General features: G+C 42.5%; 1 protein-coding gene across 2 annotated transcripts in view; it reads right to left on the bottom strand.

Annotated features, from left to right (window-relative positions):
- The window catches only part of MAN1C1 (mannosidase alpha class 1C member 1), a 153,983-nt gene that overhangs the window by 70,562 nt on the left and 62,402 nt on the right, over positions 1–21,019 (bottom strand). For both annotated transcript variants that reach the window (XM_083369757.1, XM_083369758.1), the window contains exon 2: positions 18,354–18,450. In XM_083369757.1, coding sequence (XP_083225883.1) covers positions 18,354–18,450 — 97 coding nt within the window. The remainder of the gene's footprint in view (positions 1–18,353; positions 18,451–21,019) is intronic.

Here is a 21,019-nt window from a genome sequence, read left to right as displayed (position 1 = left end):
ATTATTATTATTATTATTATTATTATTATTATTATTATTATTATTATTATTATTATTTAAAAAGGAATGCTTTCTGCTCTAGAGGTACAATCCTCCAGCTCCAGAGTAGGGCTCAGAGATCTTCAGAAGTTGTTAGTTCAAGGATGCCAGGATGGGTCTACAACAACTTGCCACAGCCAAGTTGCCGTGGGACAACTTATTTTATTTTATTTATTTTAATTCCATTTATATCCCGCCCTTCTCCGAAGACTCAGGGCGGCTTACAAGCTTAGCAGTAGCCTTCATTCTATGTATATGCCTGCTTATTAGGGCTTTTTCACACACACACCAAGCGGCATTATTACAAAGTTTCAATTCAGCTTAATTGCCCCCAACAATCTGGGTCCTCATTTTACCTACCTCGGAAGGATGGAAGGCTGAGCCAACCTTGAGCCTGGTGGGATGCGAACCTGCACTAATTGCAGGCAGCTGGTGTTACTTAAGGAGGCATTAGCCCACTGCTCCACCAAGGCTCTTGGTGCGAGACAAGAGTTACACTAATATTGAAGAAATAGTGGAATAGAATCGTTAAAGAAAGGATGCCAAAATGAAATGTGAATGACAAAAAAAATAAAATAACTCTTAAATTATTTTAAATAATTAAATTTAATCGTTGAATTGTTCTGCAGAAAGTTGGCAGTGGCAAGTTGTCCCATTCTGTCCCAGGACAACTGTTGTGATATAAATTGGTTTGTTGTTCAGCATGGGGGGGCGGGTTTGACCCTGGCATGTGCTTTGAAGCAATCCTGCTGACACCAACATTTACTCTCTGGCTAATGGGCTGAAAAGGCAACTTCTATGAACCAGCGACACATTTATTCCCATCCACAGCGTGGGAAACTTTGAGAAAGCTAAGAAAAACAGGAGGAGCTCTAGATGTCAACAGCCAAAAGAGCAGGAGAAGAGCTGTTAATACAGACAGTCCTTGACTTACAACCATAGGTTTAGTGACCGTCCGAAGTTACAGTGGCACTGAAAAAAGTGACTGATCTTCTCACACTTAGGACCACTGCAGCATCCCTATGGCCACATGATCAAAATTTGGGCACTTGGCAACTGGCATGTATTTATGACGGTTGCAGTGTCCCGAGGTCACGTGATCGCCATTTGCTTCCAACAAGCAAAGTCAGTGGGGGAATTGGATTCACTTAACAGCTGCAGTGATTCACTTAACAACTGTGGCAAGAAGGTCGTAAAATCAGGGGGTGCTCACTTAACAACTGTCTTGCACAGCAATGGAAATTTGAGGCTCAATTGTGGTCGTCAGTCGAGGACTACCTGTAACATACCTCACAAACAGCAGCTCAGTTTGGATTGCAGAAGTCATTCAAAATATTCAAAGACACTTTGAGAAAACCACTTTTAAAATATGGCTGGTGATTTTTACTATAGTTTCTTGAATTAAAACTATTTCTTAAAGTTGGTGCGTCCTTGACTGGCATACAACAAACATCTAGAATGCACGATTTGGTTTACAGTGGAGTTTGCATTAAATACAGTATTTCTGATGCCCACTGAGTCATCACAAAGGCAGTGTGGACACTGAAATGTTCTGAAACAGCCATTAATTCAGGAACTCCACGGCTCTATGTGCTTGCCCAATTTTCTTTTTAATGTCCCCTTAGACTAAATCACCACATTTTAGGCAGTAAATTCTAGCATAAACCTGGGCTTAGCACTGTTTAATTTTTTTTTCAAATGTAGTGCAATATAGTGGTTAAGGAATTGGACTGGATAGGGGAGAATCAGGCATAAATCGAGTCTTGACCATGGAATTTCCTGGGATGACTTTAGCCTAGTTCCAGAGGTCTGAGAGGAGGAAGGAAGGAAGGAAGGAAGGAAGGAAGGAAGGAAGGAAGGAAGGAAGGAAGGAAGGAAGGGAGGGAGGAAGGAAGGAATCGATGGATGGATCATGCCTGCTGCTTTAATTATTAAATTATCAATTGCAAACCATTTTATTCTCCACGAGAGTGTTCCTCATTCCTACTAACTGCTGTGTACATTTCACCACAAGCTTGTGTAAACAATGCATTACAAACTCTAGCTGACCAGATTATGTGGGCTGAAGAAAAACATCCTAATTCACTCCTCATTGTGCCAGGTGATTTCAACAATGCTAACTTAAGCTAAGAGCTACCAAAATACTTTCAGCACATCAACTGTCTAACATGAGGCAAGAATACATTAGGTCACTGCTACACAACACTAAAAGATGCTTATCGTTCTTTACCACGAGCAGCTGTGGGACACTCTGATCATTGTACGATTCACCTTGTAACTGTTTACAGACAAAGGCTTAAAACCACAAAACCAACCATTAAATCAGTGAAGTCTTGGATTGAGGAGGCAAAGCTAAAACCACAGGCTTGCTCGGACTGCACTGATTGGAAAGTTTTCGAAGATACCTCTGCAGACATGGATGGACTCACAGATACTTTAACATCCTTTTAACTTTTGTGAAGACCTATGTGTGCCAACCAGGACCTTGCGAATATACAGTAAATAAGCCTTGGTTCACAGCTAAACTCAAGCAACTATGTCGTGCCAAAGAGGAAGCCTACAGGAAAAAAGATAGAATGCTGTGCAATCAGGCCAGAAATGTATTAACGAGGGAGATCAGAGCAGCAAAAAGAAGCTACTCTGAAAAGCTAAGAAATCAGCTCTCAGCAAATGATCCAGCAAATATGTGGAAAACTCTTAAAAATATCACCGGCTGGTATATCCAGAACAAATATGGGACTAAGAAGTTTCATGTAGCATTTGAATAAGTCTTCCTTTTTTTTTCTCCTTTTTTTTCTTTTTTCTTTTTTTATATATCTTATATTAATAGTGTTTGTAGTTATCCTATATGAGCTAGAGAGAGATAGATCTCAGAGTTTATGGTTGTTAGTATATGGATGTTTATGATTGGTTTTTTTTTTTGGTTTTTTATACCTTGTACTTAGCTCTGGGAAGTGGGGGGGGAGGGGGAGGGAGGGAGGGATAGGGGAGGGGTAGGGGGGATTGTTAAAGATAAAATGTATGATAAAACTTTTCAATAAAAAAAAAATATCACCGTCTAGAGCAAACCTTCTCTCCATGCTGAAGGAAACCACTGTCATCTAACCCCACCAGAACTCAAGAATTCTGGGACTTGAAGTCCATGAGTCATAAAAGAGCCAAGGTTGCCTACCCCTGGACTAGACATAAGGAAGTTTCTTTCCCCCCAGGCCATCACTCTGCATAACGATTCCTACAACGCTGTCAAAATACTTAGTAAAGCTGTATTACTATGATACTCATCTTTCCTATTACCTGTCCTTATCTTATGACTATAACTTTGCTGCTTATATCTTACAATTTATATTGTTTTTTTGTATCCTAGTATGATTTATGTTGTTTGCTTAGTTTACAGCTTACTCCTCGACTATCACTAAGTGTTGCATCTTATGATTTATGATGAAGTGTTGTATTTCACGATTTATGATGAATGTATTTTCATATTGTATACGATCGTGATTATCACTATTACACTCAGTACACTGAGAACTTATGCACCGGAAACAAATTCCTTGTGCGTCCAACCACACTTGGCCAATAAAGAATTCTATTATTTCTGCTCCTGCCCAAAAGGTGGAAAATAAATCTAACAAGCACACTTTCCTTAATTGCAAAACAGAACCAATGTGATAATAGGAGTTAAGGTGCTGTTTGACTCTCTGTCAATCCAATCAATCTTAGAAGGATGTTGTTATGGGGAAAAATCAGAAGGAAGAAATGCTGGCACCTTTGCTTCTGGAGGTAAGACAGGATATAAATAAATAAAATGAAACAAATCAATCCAGGGAAAATTTAGAACACTGGTTTTTGTTGCTCCAATACACAACCGTAACTCTCCCTTCTGGAAATTATCTACTTAATGCTTCTTGTCACCAACCTGGTTCGCCCCAGATATGTTGGATTTTATCTTGAAGCAAGGAATAATAACGCATGCCAAATTATTACGAAGGGGAGAAGGCTGCCAGGAAGATTGGTATTCTTTTGCAAACTGGGATATCTAATCTCGATGCGAGAGGGAAACGAGAGATTTGCAAAAAGAGCTATGTGCCAAGATTTATCATTATAATGGTCCTTGTTGGAGGCTGCTTGATTGTATAATAACATGAAAGAACTAAGTTCACTCTCTATAATGGCGTTCCATTCTTTGAATGAGAAGAATATGGATGCTCTTAGCAGAAGCAGTTATCTCTGCTTATAATAAAATTCAAGGAAATAAAGGAGAAATTTCCATTTTGTATCTCCTCTGGAGCAGGAAACTGATGCCCACGAGTAACTGCCAGCCTATTAATGACAGGTTAGTTGTTCTTGGTGAGGAAACTGGAGAGGACAAGGGAACAATTAAGGATAAATGTCAGCTCGGATCAGACTCACTGGAGGAAATGGCCTGTTATTTCTTAATGGAACCAGGATAACAGGTTTCCTGTGGCCCAGATGAACAAAACGCAGGTGTGGCGGCTAAGGCCAATTTTCAACCAGGCAGCTGAAATCTTGAGTGGGAGGAAGGAGAAGTGGAGATCACAGAATTCCAGGAAAAGATGAAATACCAACTGTTTAATAACTGCAGAAAGCAAGGACCAGGAAAGGGACCCTCATTCATTTCCTCCTGCAAAACCGAACAAAGTGATTCTACATAAAGCAGCATTTAGGAAGAATGGATTTGGGATACAAATGGAGGAGGGTGCTCAAGTTGGTTACTGGAAAGGACCCTTCTGAGATTTTTGGGTTTTTTTAAAAAAAAAAAATAGAGTATGAGCCTAAGAACCACAGATTATGCTTTCATCCAGTGGCGTAGCGTGGGGGGTGCAGGGGGGGCCGGCCGCACCGGGCGCAACATCTGGGGGGGCACGCTCGCACTCGCAGCTCTGTGCCCCTGCCTGGCTCACTCACTCTCTCTCACTGCAGTGCTGGCTGTGCGAATCCGATCTGAGCCGCCGGGTCGCTGCCCACTGTGGAGGGGGGGGTGCCAGGCGTGCGGTGCAGTGCGGAGAGAGAGCAAGGGACTATCTGGGGGAGGGACAGTGCAGCGGCCGCCCAGCGCAGCGCTAAGCGCAGGAGAGAACCACACCAGACCAGACCAGGCACGCTGAAAGGGGGCACGAGTGCTAAAATCCACGGGTTAGGGGGCACAAATTACTTGCCTTGCCCCGGGTGCTGACAACCCACGCTACACCACTGCTTTCATCTTTTCCCCTTTTCTGCTCAAGCAGGTTTTAATTCCACCAGCAACTGTGCCTGCTAATCGTCTTCTCCAATAACCGTTTCCAGCATTAAGCACAAGAGCATTGGGCCCCTGTTGCTTCTCATTTGCTCCAGCTCGTTTTCCCATCAGCATTAAAAAGGCTATGTGCAAAAACTCCAGAGCAAAAAAGGATACGGAAACGAAGGCTTAGGAAAAAGACTGGATGACTCCAGAGACTGCTAATGAGACACACAGCCACCTATTTAGGTCACTGTGGTGTTTTGTCTCTTCAAAGGCAGGCAGAATTTTGCTTGGACAAGTATTAGAGTCGGGCAACAGAGCGCAGGAGGTATTCATTTTTGATTCATAACCCTCAGCCTTTTGACCAAGGTTCAGAGCAAGGAAATCGTATTTCATTCCTCGCAACCATTCCAAGGAAAGGTTGTTTTTGAGATGCTGAAAAATGACAATGAAGATCGGAAAGAAGCCAGCCGCCAATCAGCATCAAAATAGAATTTATAACACTGAAAGAACATCCATCACAGTTCAAATTCTTCCCGACAGCTTTTGACTTGATTGATCAAAAGTTGAGGTTTCCTGAGCCTAGGAAAGTCTTCATCAAGAGGCAACTTTACATTTCAATAGACTTCAAAATGCAATGGAGGTTTGGGAGAACCTCAGTGCATCTCCAGCTGAACGGGAACAAGCAGTGTGATGAACTAGTAGTTAGAAAGACCAATGCAATCTTTGGCAACGTGAACAGAAGCACAAGAGGCAGATCCTGACATATAAAGGTCTCAGTGCATTCTGCACCAGTTGAACCACAGCTGTAAGTACTGTAGTAGACTGACTTGAGGTAGTCCTCAAGTTACGACTTGAGGTTACGACAATTCTGGTGATAAGTTGTGATGACCGTAAAGCAGATTACCTTGTGACCAGACCTGATTTTAAGACCGCTAGTGCACAAATCATTGTGAACGTGGCAGTCATAAAGTGAAAACAGTAATCATTAAGTGAATGACACAGCTATTAAGCAAACCCCAATGTTTGCTACTGAGCATTTTTTGCCAAAAACTGGAAGTCAACACTGATTTCCAGTAAAGACACTATAAATTGCAGTCACATGACCATGGGATGCTGCAAACGGATGTAAGTGAAGGCCAGCTGCCAAGCGTCCAAAATGTGGTCACATGACTGGGATGGGGTGAACGTCAGAACTTCCAAACCACAAGTCCCCCTTTTGGGGTACTTTGTAACTTTGAACAGTCACTAAGCGACCGGTTGTAATTTGAGGGCTATCTGGCAAAAAGGATATGGAGAACTTTGAGTAGGTTCAGAAAACAATGACCAAGGATGTTCAGATCTGCAATTCAAGCCCAAGAAATTTTATTAATTAACTATGTACTGAATTAGCAGTTGCTGTAATTATAGTAGTTAAAAGATGTCTAGATAAATTAATGCCCAGTTCCTATGCATCTGGAGAAGGAAGCTACTACACAACTCATGTCTTGTGCTTTCTAGCCATCCACTGTAGGAAACAGGATCCATTATATTGAATATATTCCACTCAAATCAGAATTGAGTTTTGGATCTGTTTTACGGTGGCAGTACATCTACGATTGTTTCTGTGGGTCTGAGAGTTCAAACTTTTTGCCCAGCATAGTCCATGCACCTCACATTTTGGAAATCTAACTATTCCTTCTTTGCTTGAATTTGGATGCCACCATTTTGACAGCCTCAGAGATTAATATAGCCCAGGGGTCCTCAAACTTGGCAACTTTCAAGACTTGTGGACTTCAGCTCCCAGAATTCCTCAGCCAGCTGGCTGAGAAATTCTGGGAGTTGAAGTTCACAAGTCTTAAAGCTGCCAAGTTTGAAGACCCCCGATGTAGCCATTTAGACCTGTTATTATGGATGCTACTAAAAGTGTGCAACTGGGAATTATGATATTGCATTAGGTTCAAAGACAGAGTGGAAGAAAGGTTGCCAAGAAGCCACAACATATTTCCACCAGCAACCCTTTTGTACCTCCCCAAAACAGGTGAGACCAAACATTTTGGCATTCTCTAGTATTTTTCAGACATTTGCAAATATTGGGGGGAGCTTATTGACCCTTTAAAATCACTGGATCTTTTGCCAAATGGCTACTCCCCCCACCCACATCTGGAGGCTGCTATTCCTTCAAGCCTAATGTGGTCCTTGAGACTCAAGAACCAAAGCATCCTGCTCCAAACGGACAATGGTCTACCATCTGCTCTGTAAATACTTCCACCTCCAAACTAGCAAATGAGTAAAATCGGCCAACACTGGGTTTAAAGTAGTTATCCAATATGATCCATTACTTCTTAAGTGACAAAACAGTTTTTATTTTTATTTATTTATTTTAATTCCATTTATATCCTGCCCTTCTCCAAAGACTCAGGGCGGCTTACAATCTTAGCAGTTCCACTGTTCCTGAGAGTTTTTTTTTCCAATAGCCTAATCTGGGTCCCTTGACAATGGACAATTATTCCCCTATCAAATTCACTTTTTTTAATCAGCCACTGTTAATGTCAATTCTTAAGGGGCAGGAACAGCTCACAACAGCAAGGGCCTAAAGTACAAAAGAAAGGTGAAGAGGCAGGAACATCTGAACAAAGTGCAGCTTTTCTCACATAATTCAAATGCGGCACTTGCTCCAAGTCAGCCTTTCTCGGCATCCCTGAACAGGCAGATAGGTGATATCTCTCGAACACCGGGAGAGAGAATCAAATTAGTCAAAATATAACTGAGCGCAGGAAGGTGCGTATTAATTTCTAATAATGGAGTTATAAAAGTGCTATGCTAATTTAATATTACAGAATAACCAATTGATACATGCCAAGTAAAACTGAATTCTGAGATATAAACTATGGAAATTAAACAAATGCAGACATAATTTTGCGTCTAGGACCTTCTTCCTGCTAAGTTTTCTCTGGTTTTTGCAAAGGGATGAAGAAGTGCTCTCAAGGTTACTATTGAGGTCAGAACAGCTAAAAAATGCCACTTTTTTTCAAACCGAAGGATCCATAAGTGTCATTTCCAAGGAAATCTTTGGATGTTGAAATCCTGATAATAGATTATAGCCCCAGGTCCTACTACTGTAAAATATTTTTGTGCCAGTACCAGAATGCAGTTGTGAACAGGGAAATGCTATCATAGTTATGAGAGTTGCTAGTCATGCAGCATTCTTCTTCAGAGATTCAAAGTGCTAAAAATCATCTTGTAAATGTTCTGCAAATTCTACCAACTCTGTTCTATCAGATTTTCTGAGTTAGAATTCACTTCAAATCCCACCTTTTATATTCATTTTCACAAAGGAGGAAGCGCAGTGGTTAGAAGCAGTATTGCGCCGGCTAACTCAGCTCACTGCTAGGAGTTCGATCCTGACCACCTTCCATCCATCTGAGGTTGGTAAAATGAGGACCCAGATTGTTGGGAGGCAATATGCTGACTCAGTCTAAACTGCTTAGAGAGTGTTACAAAGCACTATGAAGTGGTATACTGTATAAGTCTAAGTGCTAAGTGTAGGCTATAATAGGCTGGCTCGCCAGGAGGGAGGAGCTTCATTCTAGAGGAATGAGAGAAAACTCAGTCCAGATATTTTGTGGGAGGAAAAAAAGGGGGTGAAGATGGCCCCTCCTTAATAGTCCCCAGAGTATATGGGAGATGCAGATGGCATACTGCTTAGTTTGGTAAGATTCTCTCTTTGTGTGGAAGCAACAAAGAACTCAGCTTGGAAGAATCGCCACATGTCATTCTTGGTTTTTGAGCCTGACAGTGGATCAAAGCATAAAGCCAGATTAAAAAAAAAAAAAGAAGAAAAGTCTGTAACACAGCCAAAAATACTTCCATCGCACCCCCCAGTCCCACAATTACCATTAACTAATCCTATTTGCCTGGGAAGAAGCCAGAACAAGAAGGAACAGCCCACCATTTTAACTGTATCAACCGTTCAATGGATCCATAGGAAAGGAGAGTCCTTTTAGAAGAAATTCTGCAGCGTTTCTAAACTTGGATTCCAAAGTTATATCGGGATTGCAAAACGTGTCAGCTGAGCCCCCAACATTATTTAACTGTCTGGAGAGGATAAGCTAGAACAGGGGTAGGCAACCTTGGTTCTTTTATGACTCATGGACTTCAACTCCCAGAATTCCTGAGCCAGCTATGCTGGGAGCTGAAGTCCATGAGTCATAAAAGAGCCAAGGTTGCCTACCCCTGAGCTAGAATGATTCTGTTGTGGTATGAAAGGTAACTATTGCTGCCACTATTTTATGGTTAATTTTTACTGTTCACGTATCTTATAATTGCTGGTAGAATTTATCTTGTCAGTATTATTTAGGTGGTACAATTTCTAAAACAAATTCATGCTGTCATAGCAATGTGGCTTTTAATGTATGAACTGACTTGTTTTGAAAAGTTGATGCATTTGTTACCATACACTAAAGTGTCAACGAACTGCATGAGAAATTGACAAGGAGATTTTTTTGATGCCTCTTGTCATCCTGACCGCCAACTGCTTTCTGAGGAGTTTATAGTTTAGAGAAACATGGCAATAGCCTACAGAGGTTAGCAGGCAAGTATCTGCAAATGTCATTCATCAAAATCAATTAATCACACACAAGGGTCACATGACTGTGGGGATGCTGTGATGGTTGCAAGTGCAAGGACCGGGTGTAAGTCATTTTTTTCAATGCCGCTGTAACTTTGAACGGTCATTAAATGAATGGTGGTAAGTTGAGAACTACCTATAGTAAAGCAGATGATGTCTCTGCTATTCTCGTGCCAAGCTGCACGGTCTAAAGCCAACCAAACTATTTGGGTACCTGGGGGAGAATAAAATCTGTAGGAATCTCTTTTTCTGTAGAGAAACAATGTAACAGGAATTCAAAGACTAATCTGGTATTAGTTGATAGCCTACCAATGCCCCACTCTGTCTAAGGATAGGGCCAGCGCTAATGTTGCACGGATCTGGGTTCGTAGGCTATCTAAACTGAGATGCAAGCCACACAGAGACAAAATGGACTCTTGTGTTTACCATCACAGTATACTCAGAAAGAAAACCAAAAGAAAAATGGTTAACACCTAAGAGCCGCAGAGAAGATCAACGATGACATCCCAGACCTTAAGTGATAAATGTTGCTGATACCGCTTTAGAACTGAATTCAGCTCTTTTTTTCCAGAGCTGTATAAAATGCTGCCAAGCTAAAGGGATTTAAAATGCTTTGTCAGAATAATAAGTAGATATGACAGGCACAAGGAACAGGCAGAATAATAAGTCTGTTGTATAATGGCAGGCATTGTGATGACAGGTGTGCTTGGAAAGCTTGGCTAGATAATGAATGTGTTTCTCCCTCGCAATGTGGTGGAGGGGGAGGAAGGATCAGAGAATGCTTTAATATGTTCAGGCTCGCACAATCCCTTGGAGAGCTGTTGGAAAAGAGCAGCGAAAAGCAGAAAACTGAACTTACCTGGGCAAAGGGAAGTGTTTGAGCTGGCAGAGGGACAGGAAGAAATGGCATGTAACCAATAAAACAGACCCTTAGGGTTAGCTAGAGAAAACCATGTGCCTTCCCAAATATCCATGGTCTCATCTGCCATGTCAGAATGGCACAATCCTGGGAGCGAAGCAAGGGTGGATGTGTGGTGGAATGTACTCTGGATTCCCTGGAAGGAGGGGCTGCACTCCAGAGGACCAAGAGACAGCAAAGTTTAGAGAGTTTGGTTGGGTGACAGTGACCTAAGAAGGTTCCTCCCTAGCATTTCTCAGAGTATATCTTTAATAAGGACATGCATTCAATTTCATAGCAATTATGATTGTTGGTGGAGCAGGGACAAAAATAGCCAGAGACATGATTGAAGCCTGAGAAAAAGGCCCCCTGTCAGTCAATAGGAGTGCTGATTTACTACCTGCCTATCAGGTACTTAGGAGCAGAGGGTATGGCAGCACAAGCAAACAATTAACAACTTGATAGCTATCAACACCCTAACTGGCAACTTAAAGCTACACACAGCCAAGAATAATAAATACAACCTGTAGAACAGCCCAGTGCACATGCTCTGGAGAGAGAGAAGTTCCCTGAGGATGGGCTCCAGCATGAGCCCAAAAGCTTGTAAAAAGTAAACCTTTGGTCCCGGTGACCAACTCAGACTGGATCCTATATCTTTAATGATATAGTTTTGCAGTTTTGCAAGATTTCTTTCTGTAGATGAGAAGCAACAAAAGGAATTGTTTGAAAGGACTTCAGGATGTCTTTCTTGGTTTTTGGAGTCTGACAGGATGTTTTAAATCAGCCCTTGATGAAGCGAAAGGGATCCATCATAAAAACTCCCTCTCTATTGTCAGAAGAGTAAATAATCTATTTCTCCAAACACCCAATAACATCCACACAAGTACTTTCAAGAGGCTTCTTTGCTGGTTTAGCAGCTTTCTCTTACCCTGATGGTTCCACACGGACTCATTGCTGTTTATGTTCTCTCTCCAATTGCATTTTCAGAATCCCCCACGGGCTGGTGGCCAAATATTCTTACTATCGCGCTGAAGTGCAACACTCTAGATAGCCTCCTAGCTATCTGTATGGCTCTCCTCCCCTGAAACATAGCACATTAGTGCAACATTGCTTTAAAGGAGGGGACACCTTCTGCACCACAATATTGTGTGATGATATAAAACTGAAAGATGATGCGTCCGGCCAGCAGTTTGACACCCCTGCCTTAGCCACTACGCCAAACTGGTTCTGCAGATTAAAATAGCCAACTTCAAATGATTACAGGGTCTATAACAGTGATGGCGAACCTTTTAGAGACCGAGTGCCCAAACTGCAACCCAAAACCCACTTATATATCGTTGGGTGGTGGGTGGGCATGACCCATTGGGTGGGCGTGGCTGCAGTGGCAACGGCAGACTGGGTGGGAATTAAAAAGTTCAATCAATCAATTCCAACTTTGCAAGAACTTTTTTTCCCCACGAGAAGTTGAAATTGATTGATTGATTGATTGAACCTCTTTTTTTTGCGCAGGGCAGCGGAGGCCTAAAGCGAAAAGATTTTATAAAACCCAGCAGATGGCCTAGGACTGGGGCGATGGCACACATGCCCACAGAAAGGGCTCTGCGTGCCACCTTTGGCACGCGTGCCATAGGTTCGCAACCACGGGTCTGTAATGATTTCAACAAAGATATTTTTAGAAGCTTACAAAATCTTCAGAAGCTTCTCCCTCACTGTGCTTTTAAGCAACTGGTTGGCTTATTGGTGGAGAAGAACGTCTAACTGGTTCCACCGTTTGCCGCTCTGTTTCTTAATCTCTATGGTTGCTTCCTATTGGGGTAAAGCAGTCAATGGGCTACCGTGGGAAGATCAAGGCATTGGGGGAAGAAAGGAAACAGATGCCTTTAATATGATCCCTCAAAGAGACTAGTGCCTAAATTTGTATGTGCTCCAAGATGCTCTAGGGAAAGTTGTTTTCTGTTGATGGGGGAAAAAAGGAAAGGAATTAACTGCCAACAATGGAATGTGGGACTATTACTTCTTTCTGCTCTATTAATGAGCTAGTGCTGAAGGCTGAATTTGGGTGCCAAGAAAAAGCAATCTGAAAAAAAAGACAAGGGAGTCTTTGCCAGGGAACATTTGGCTGGGCATCTGCAGCAAGAGCCCCAAGTTGTCCAAAAAGCTATAGTTCATATCAACAGTGAAGAAGAGAACATGTGCTCAGAAAACCCATCTCAGACATTCAAAAGGAAGTAACGGAAATAAGATAGCTATCTCTCTGATCCTCCATCCATCATCTGTCTATCTATTCATTATCTACCTATGTCTACCCATCCGTCTGTCCACCTATTTATCTTTCCATCATCTATCTGTCTCTCTAGCCATCCATCATGAATGTATGCATCTCTCTTTCTCTCTCTCTCTCCATTTATCATTCCTCCCTTCCTCTCTCCCCTGCAAGGATCCAGGCAACAAAATGTTGAATAACCATCACAACATAACCTCTACAAGATCTGAGAATCAACGGTGACAAGACATGATATTAAGGAAGACAAACACAAAGCAAGAGGTTCTGTGCTAAACAATTTAGGGCAGTATTCTGCCCTAAATTGACAACTTTAAGATGTGCGGATCTCAACTCTCAGAATTCCCCCATCAGCATGCTGAAGTCTACAGGTCTGAAAGATGTCAAGCTGAAAAACATTGGTTTAAGGCATGAGATGCACTTTTGGTGAGAATTCAGTTCCCTTATAACCCCAAAAACAACAGAGAATAGAATAGAATAGAATAGAATAGAATAGAATAGAATAGAATAGAATAGAATAGAATAGAATAGAATAGAATAGAATGGAATGGAATGGAATGGAATGGAATGGAATGGAATGGAATGGAATGGAATGGAATGGAATGGAATGGAATGGAATGGAATGGAATAGAATAGAATAGAATAGAATAGAATAGAATAGAATAGAATAGAATAGAATAGAATAGAATAGGAAGGGACCTTGGAGGTCTTCTAGTCCAGCCCTCTGCTCAAGCAGGAGAACCTATACTATCTCAGAGAAGTGACTGTCTAGCGTCTTTTTAAAAAATCTCCAGTGATGGAGTGCCCACGATTTCTGGGGGCAAACTATTCCACTGATTAATTGTCCCTACAGTCAAGAAGTTTCTCCTTAATTCCAGGTTGCTTCTCTCTTTGATCAGTTTCCAACCATTGTTTCTTGTCCTGCCCTCTGGTGCTTTGGTGAAGAACCTGACCCCCCTCTGCCTTGTGGCAGCCCCTGAAATACTGGAATATTGCTATCATGTCTCCCTTATTTCTTCTTTTCTTTAGACTAGCCAAGCTCAAGTCCTGAAGCCGTTCTTCATATGTTTTAGTCTCCAGGCCTTTGATCACCTCAGTTGCTCTTCTCTGAATTCAACACAATCTGCTTGGATAGCCTTGCTTGGTATTAATGTTGAAATCTGAGCTTTCCAATCTTCAGAGGAAGTGTAGAATAGAAAAGGGTCCGATAAAAACATAATGCAAAATGTAAACATTGCCAAAACAAATAACAAAGACCATCAACAGCGCTTGAGTATGGATATCAGATGGGAGTGTGAGTCATTCCATGACTACAATGACAGCCACAAAGTTCTGTTTATTTTGTCAAATTTAGGCACCACCCATCTTGTTCTCTTCCCACCTTATCTAATGTCAGAATCAGAAGGGAACAGCAAAAGAGTATTTAAACCAGGGGTCTTCAAACTTGGCCCTTTTATGACTGAGGAATTCTGGGAGTTGAAGTCCACAAGTCATAAAAGGACCAGCTTTGAAGACCCCTGGCTTAAACAACTGGTTCAGCAGGTAGATGGACTCATGCCAGGAAATGTGCTGCATGTGGCAAGATGTAGCTATCAGAGATTTCAGGATTAAAAATGGCATTCTGAAAAACGTCTTGCAAAATATTTGCATAAGATTGGTTCCAAAAAAAACACAATCCATCTGAATTCTGAACCCTCTCATCTAACCAATATTTGCAAAGGGATTGCAATGCTCCTGGCTCTATTTACTAAGCCATGCAGAAATGAATGTCTTTTGCATACAAACTGAGAACCGACCACATTTATCTGCATTGTTGTTTTTTCCAGTGGGTTTTATATAAAAAGATCCGTCACACTGCATATTCTAGAGGTCAAAAGAGACTTTCCTGGTAACAGCCTCTACGATCAGCTTAATAAAAAGAAAAAAGGGGGGAAAAGACCAGCCAAATCTTCCAAACAACCCATTAAGATCATATAGATAGCAACATCAAATGCTACTCAAAAGCTCTAACAAAATGAGCTGCATGCAATGCTATCTCCAGACACTGATTACCTGTCATGGCGATTTAGGTAAGAAAAGATGCATCCTCATCATCACACACAGACACAAACACGGGTTGCTTTGTTGCCTCCTACCTGTCACAAAAGAGTCACAACAGGCCTGCAGCTGGCCCAATAATTTTCTGGTGGGTTTATTTCAGAAAGGATGCTACAGGTTTAATAAGAAGAACAACTAAGCTTCAAGGGAACTAACTGTCATATCAGCTGATAAACTTACAAGACTGTCTATCCAGCTTTAATTAGACATAACAGGCAGGCATCCAGCTACATATGGTGGCCCAGCAACGCTGTTAGCAATCATCAGGTTTGCCATATGGCAACGGTCCAAAGCCCTGCTTAAATAACTGTGTCCAGATTGGAACAACTGTGATGTTTTCGGTCTTGCCTATTTAGATCAAGCATAATACTGAATGTTTAAATTAAAAGCTGGCAAGGAGCTCCGCTGACAAAGGAACAGAAAGAAAGCTTATTGAGGGAGGAAGCTTGCTAGCTCTAAGCAGGGTTAAGAATTTGAGTTACCCAAAACACTGCAGCCTGCTAGGGGAAATTACGCAAACCAACCAGCACAAAGAGCAAAGCCTTGAGTATTGATCCACGTAGTCAGTATTTTGCAAAAGTAACCTCCCCTTTCTATAACAGCAGCTAGTTCTGGACAAATAAGAGCTTTGGCTTTGCGTTTCTCCACCAATAGCCTCTTTTAAATCAAGCAAATTGCATCTGAATTGAGAGGACTTTGAAAGCTTTATGTAATATGGCTGGGGGCTTAGAAGTGGGCGGGGGGGGGGAAGAGTAAAACCACCCACTGACTCCAATCTCTGAAACTCATCTATTCTAGCTCTTCTGAGCAGACGTTATTTGCAGGCTGGTTAGAAAGCTGAGTGTTAAGAGCTGCACTTAATCAGTTTCATTCAAAACTGTTGAGAGTCAAACAGGGCAGTGCCATTTGATTTTTATGATCTCGCTGCCTCTCATTTGATGCGGGTTTTTTATGATCTGTTGCTCTGAAATTTAGTTTTATAGCCAGCCACTCGAAGAGATGGGATGAGCGGCAGCCTATCAAGGTATGAATGAAATGATTTGAGATGTGATCTCTTTGCTACCTCCCGTCAAGTGCCCAAACTAGCCTTCAGCTCCTTGAGATTCTCGGTCCTTTAGCTGCTGAAATGGCAGAAGAGGAAGCAGGGTTCCCAGTGGGAATTTGTCAGCATGGTACAGCACAGGCACCCATGTTGTGCAGCCCACCCGCCATCACAGAAAATGGGAACCTTGGTCCTCGTTTCTCCCTCTGCAATTTGGAACAGTGTTTTTCAAACTTGGCAGCTTTAAGATGTGTAGACTTCGGCTCTGGGAGTTGAAGTCTGCACATCCTGAAGTTGTCAAGCTTGAAAAACGTTTGCTGGACTCTTGTGTGCATGTGCGTCTTCCAGACTAGAAGTGCCAGTAGGAAGTAGAACAATCAGCTAATATTAGATTTCAAATGAGGATTTCTTTTATGGCCATCTTTGTGACTAATTTCAGTGGCAAACTCTTGCAACTATACAAAAGAATATAAGGAAGGTCCCCCCCCCCATATTGCCTGGAAGTTGAATCACGGCACCTGAGTTTCTTTTCTTGTTGGTTTGAAACATTTTGCTGTTTATTCAAATAGCTTCTTCAGTCTGAGCAAGTTGGTTAGGGGGAACCCCACATATTTTATTTTATTTTTTATTTTTCTTACATTTATATCCCGCCCTTCTCCGAAGACTCAGGGCGGCTTACAAGCTTAGCAGTAACCTTCATTCTATGTATATGCCTGCTTATTAGGGCTTTCACACACACCCCAAGCGGCATTATTACAAAGTCAGCTTAATTGCCCCCAACAATCTGGGTCCTCATTTTACCTACCTCGGAAGGATGGAAGGCTGAGTCAACCTTGAGCCTGGTGGGACTCGAACCTGCACTAATTGCAGGCAGCTGGTGTTACTTAAGGAGGCATTAGCCCACTGCTCCACCAAGGCTCTTATGTCCTTCAGAGGACATATATGGGGTTCCCTGGAGGACATATATGGGGTTCCCCTAACCCAGGGGTAGGCAACCTCGGCTCTTTTATGACTCATGAACTTCAACTCCCAGAATTCCTCAGTCAGCTATGTTGACTCAGGAATTCTGGAAGTCCATCAGTCATAAAAGAGCCCAGGTTGCCTACTCTAGCCCTAACCAACTTGCTCAGACTGAAGAAGCTACTTGGAGAAGCAGCAAAATGTTTCAAATCAACATGAAAAGGTGTCCAGTTGCCATGACTCAACTTCCGGACAATTCTACCTGGATGATCGAGAATCTTCATCAACACATTTCTCATCTTTCTGCTATAGTTTTCCTCTACGGTGGTACCTCAGTACTCATCATTAATTGGTTCCAGGCGTGATGAATACCAAAAATGACGAGTACTAAATAATTTTTTCCCCATAAGGAATAATGTAGCTAGTCACAAGGCAGCCAACACTGACAAGTTCTAGCTTGTGCGTTGAATTCCAAACAACGAATACCAGGACAAAGATTTCTCATCAAAATGCACTGAGTATCAGATTCGATGTGTTTCAAAGCAGTTGAAGGTACCACTGTATTCTTATTCTTCTCCTGTCGTATATAGTCTATGTCTTTCCCAATGACCTAGGTCGTTTTTGAGAACCTATGTTTTCTTCTGTATTCTTATTCTTCTCCTGTCGTATATAGTTTATGTCAGGGGTCTTCAAACTTGGCCCTTTTATGACTTGTGGACTTCAACTCCCAGAATTCTTCAGCCAGGCATGCAGGCTGAGGAATTCTGGGAGCTGAAGTCCACAAGTCATAAAAGGGCCAAGTTTGAAGACCCCTGGTTTATGTCTTTCCCAATGACCTAGGTCGTTTTTGAGAACCTATGTTTTCTTCTGCCACCCCAGAAGCCTTGAGGACTGAGATTTTGATAGTACCATTCAGCTGAACTACACTAAGTTGACGGTGGCAGTTTCAAAGCTATTCTAAGGGCCAGCCAATTGATGCTCGGTAGAACCAAGTTGTGTTGTAATTTTGGTACAACTAACTGCTTACCAATTGTCTTTTATTTATAGATCTGTTCTGAAGGAGGGGTGTGTGAGTCCACCATGGACTTAAGTCAGTCCTCAAAATATGCATTCTAGTCTGATTGCCTGTTGCTAAGCATTTAGGAAAGAGACCAGCCATCGTGTTCATTTCAGCAACATTCAACTCACCAAACATGTTCCCGATATGTCCATTTCTAGTGAGAGGTCTCAGTTCATTTTTCCCCAAGGCATACAGCTTGTAGTTATCCCAAGCAAACTTCATCATCTGCAAAAGAAAGAGGCAACTGGCAGTTAGCTGTGTATCTGGTTGTTTCAGACAGCATCTGGGCGTCACTGTGTTAAAAATTAGAGGTTGTTTATTTATTGATTTGATTTGATTTGATTTGATTTGATTTGATTTGTATACCACCCTTCTCCCTAAGGACTCAGGGCGGTGAACAGTGACATAAATAACAGAATGCACAAATACAGATATTGAAAACAAATTAAACCCTAATTTTGCCCAAATGCAGAAGATAGTTATCTTAAAACAATAATTAAAACAGAACCCGTCAGACCAGACTGGATTGCTCAAACAGATATGTTTTTAGGTTGCGTCGGAAGGAGCGAAGGTCGGGAGCCATCCGGAGCTCAACCGGTAAACGGTTCCATAGGTCAGGCGCGCTCACAGAGAACGCCCTCCCTCTGGGAGCCACCAGACGGCATTCTCCGAACGGCGGAACCCTTAGGAGGCCCTCTCTGTGGAGCGCACTGGACGGAGGGACGTTGACGCTGGCAGCAGGTGATTCCTAAGGTACTCCGGACCCATGCCATGTAGGGCTTTGAAAACCATTACCAGCACCTTGAATCTTACCTGGAGGACAACTGGGAGCCAATGCAGCTCACGGAGTAGAGGTGTAACATGGGAGTATCGGGAGACTCCCAACACAACTCTCGCGGCTGCATTCTGTACCAGTTGGAGCCTCCGAGTGGTCCTCAAGGGCAGCCCCATGTAAAGAGCATTGCAGTAGTCTAAACGAGAGGTCACGAGTGCATGAGTGACCATACGTAGGGCATCTCGGTCTAGATAGGGCCGTAATTGGCAAACCAGGCGAACCTGGGCAAAGGCTCCCCTAGTCACAGCTGTTATGTGGTCTTCCAAGGAAAGCTGTGAATCTAAGAGGACTCCCAAGTTGCGAGCCCTATCTGTGGGGGGTAATAACTTAACTTAATTGATAAGCAAAGAGACAGAAGGCATCCAAATATGCACGCACACATGCACACACACACATCAATGATTCTCCCTTGCTATTGAATTCTGGATGAAATTTGTGTAGAAATGAATTTAAATTCACAAGTTGGCATTTAATAAGTGGGCATAAGAAATCTCTTTTGCTCTCCATACATTAAGTAGCTAGCTGTATATTGTAGGCTACAAAAATAAAATGCTTCCCCAAGCTGGAAGCTTAACTGTTGAGACTATTTTCCTACTAAATGTCTGCATTTGGTTTAGGATTTCTCTGTAGATTGAAAACATTCAACAAAATAAAATTAAAAACATCTAAGATCTACCAGAGGGCAGGACATGAAACAATGGTTGGAAACTAATCAAGGAGAGAAGCAACCTGGAATTAAGGAGAAACTTCCTAACAGTGAGGACAATCAACCAGTGGAACAGATTGCCACCAGAAATCATGGGTGCTCTTCATCACTGGAGGTTTTTAAGAAGAGACTGGAGAGCCACTTGTCTGAGATGGTACAGGTCCTCCTGCTTGAGCAGAGGGGTAGACTAGAAGACCTCCAAGATCCCTTCCAGCTCTATTCTAAAACCCAGCCTCTGTTGCTTTAAATGTGAAGCAAAGTGTTCTTGCAAATCAAGATAACCAATTGTCTCCTCTGCGTAAGGATTCTGACCTGGTTAATATCTGGCTGCTGCAAAACCTCTGCAAAAACTTACACGTGTTTTCTAAAGGAAGAGAAACAGGTCCTTTAGTGACGCAGATGTATGCTTGCATGCGTGCATGCATGCATGTAAACTTTAAAAAGATCCATTCTGTTTTCTGGCACAAGCAGTCCTCCACTAACTGTGGGTGGGGAAAAATATTTCCAAGTAATCAGCAAACTGGCTTTCCTGGAAAGACACTGTTACTTAGAGGTCACTGACACAGTTATAGAAAGAGAATGTTTCTGACTTCCCTTCACAGGCCTGGGCCCAGCTGGTAGGGGAAGGGAGAAGGACAAATACCGATCCTTATGAGAATAGAGGAGGGCCAGTGACCAAGCCTTCCTTCCCCACCTTTTTTTTTAATAAAAAGGTAAAGGTTCCCCCCGCACATGCGTGCTAGTCGTTCCCGACTCTAGGGGCCGGTGCTCATCTCCGTTTCAAAGCCGAAGAGCCAGCGCTTGTCAAAGGACATCTCCGTGGTCATGTGGCCGGCATGACTAGAGATGCCAAAGGCGCACGGAACGCTGTTACCTTCCCACCGTAGTGGTCCCTATTTTTCTACTTGCATTTTTACGTGCTTTCGAACTGCTAGGTTGGCAGAAGCTGGGACGAGTAACAGGCGCTCACTCTGTTACGCGGCACTCGGGATTCGACCCGCCAAACTGCCGACCTTCTGATCGACAAGCTCAGCATCCTAACCCACTGAGCCACCGCGTCCCTTTCCACTTCTTCCAAGGAAGGGGGTCAGTAAGTCGATGGATAAATAAATGAAGTTGCTGCTGATCTGGTTGAAAAAACTGGAAGAACGGTGCCCCTTCTCTCCCTGCCTCCTCCAAATGCATGGAAATTAGCCGTCAAGCTAAGTTTGCCTGTGGTTCAGAGGAAGTCAGCTTTCTTCTTAATGCCCTGC

Source organism: Vipera ursinii, assembly GCF_947247035.1.
Source record: "Vipera ursinii genome assembly, chromosome: 9".
Taxonomy (NCBI): Eukaryota; Metazoa; Chordata; class Lepidosauria; order Squamata; family Viperidae; genus Vipera; species Vipera ursinii.
This window is presented reverse-complemented; position numbering and strand designations above follow the sequence as displayed.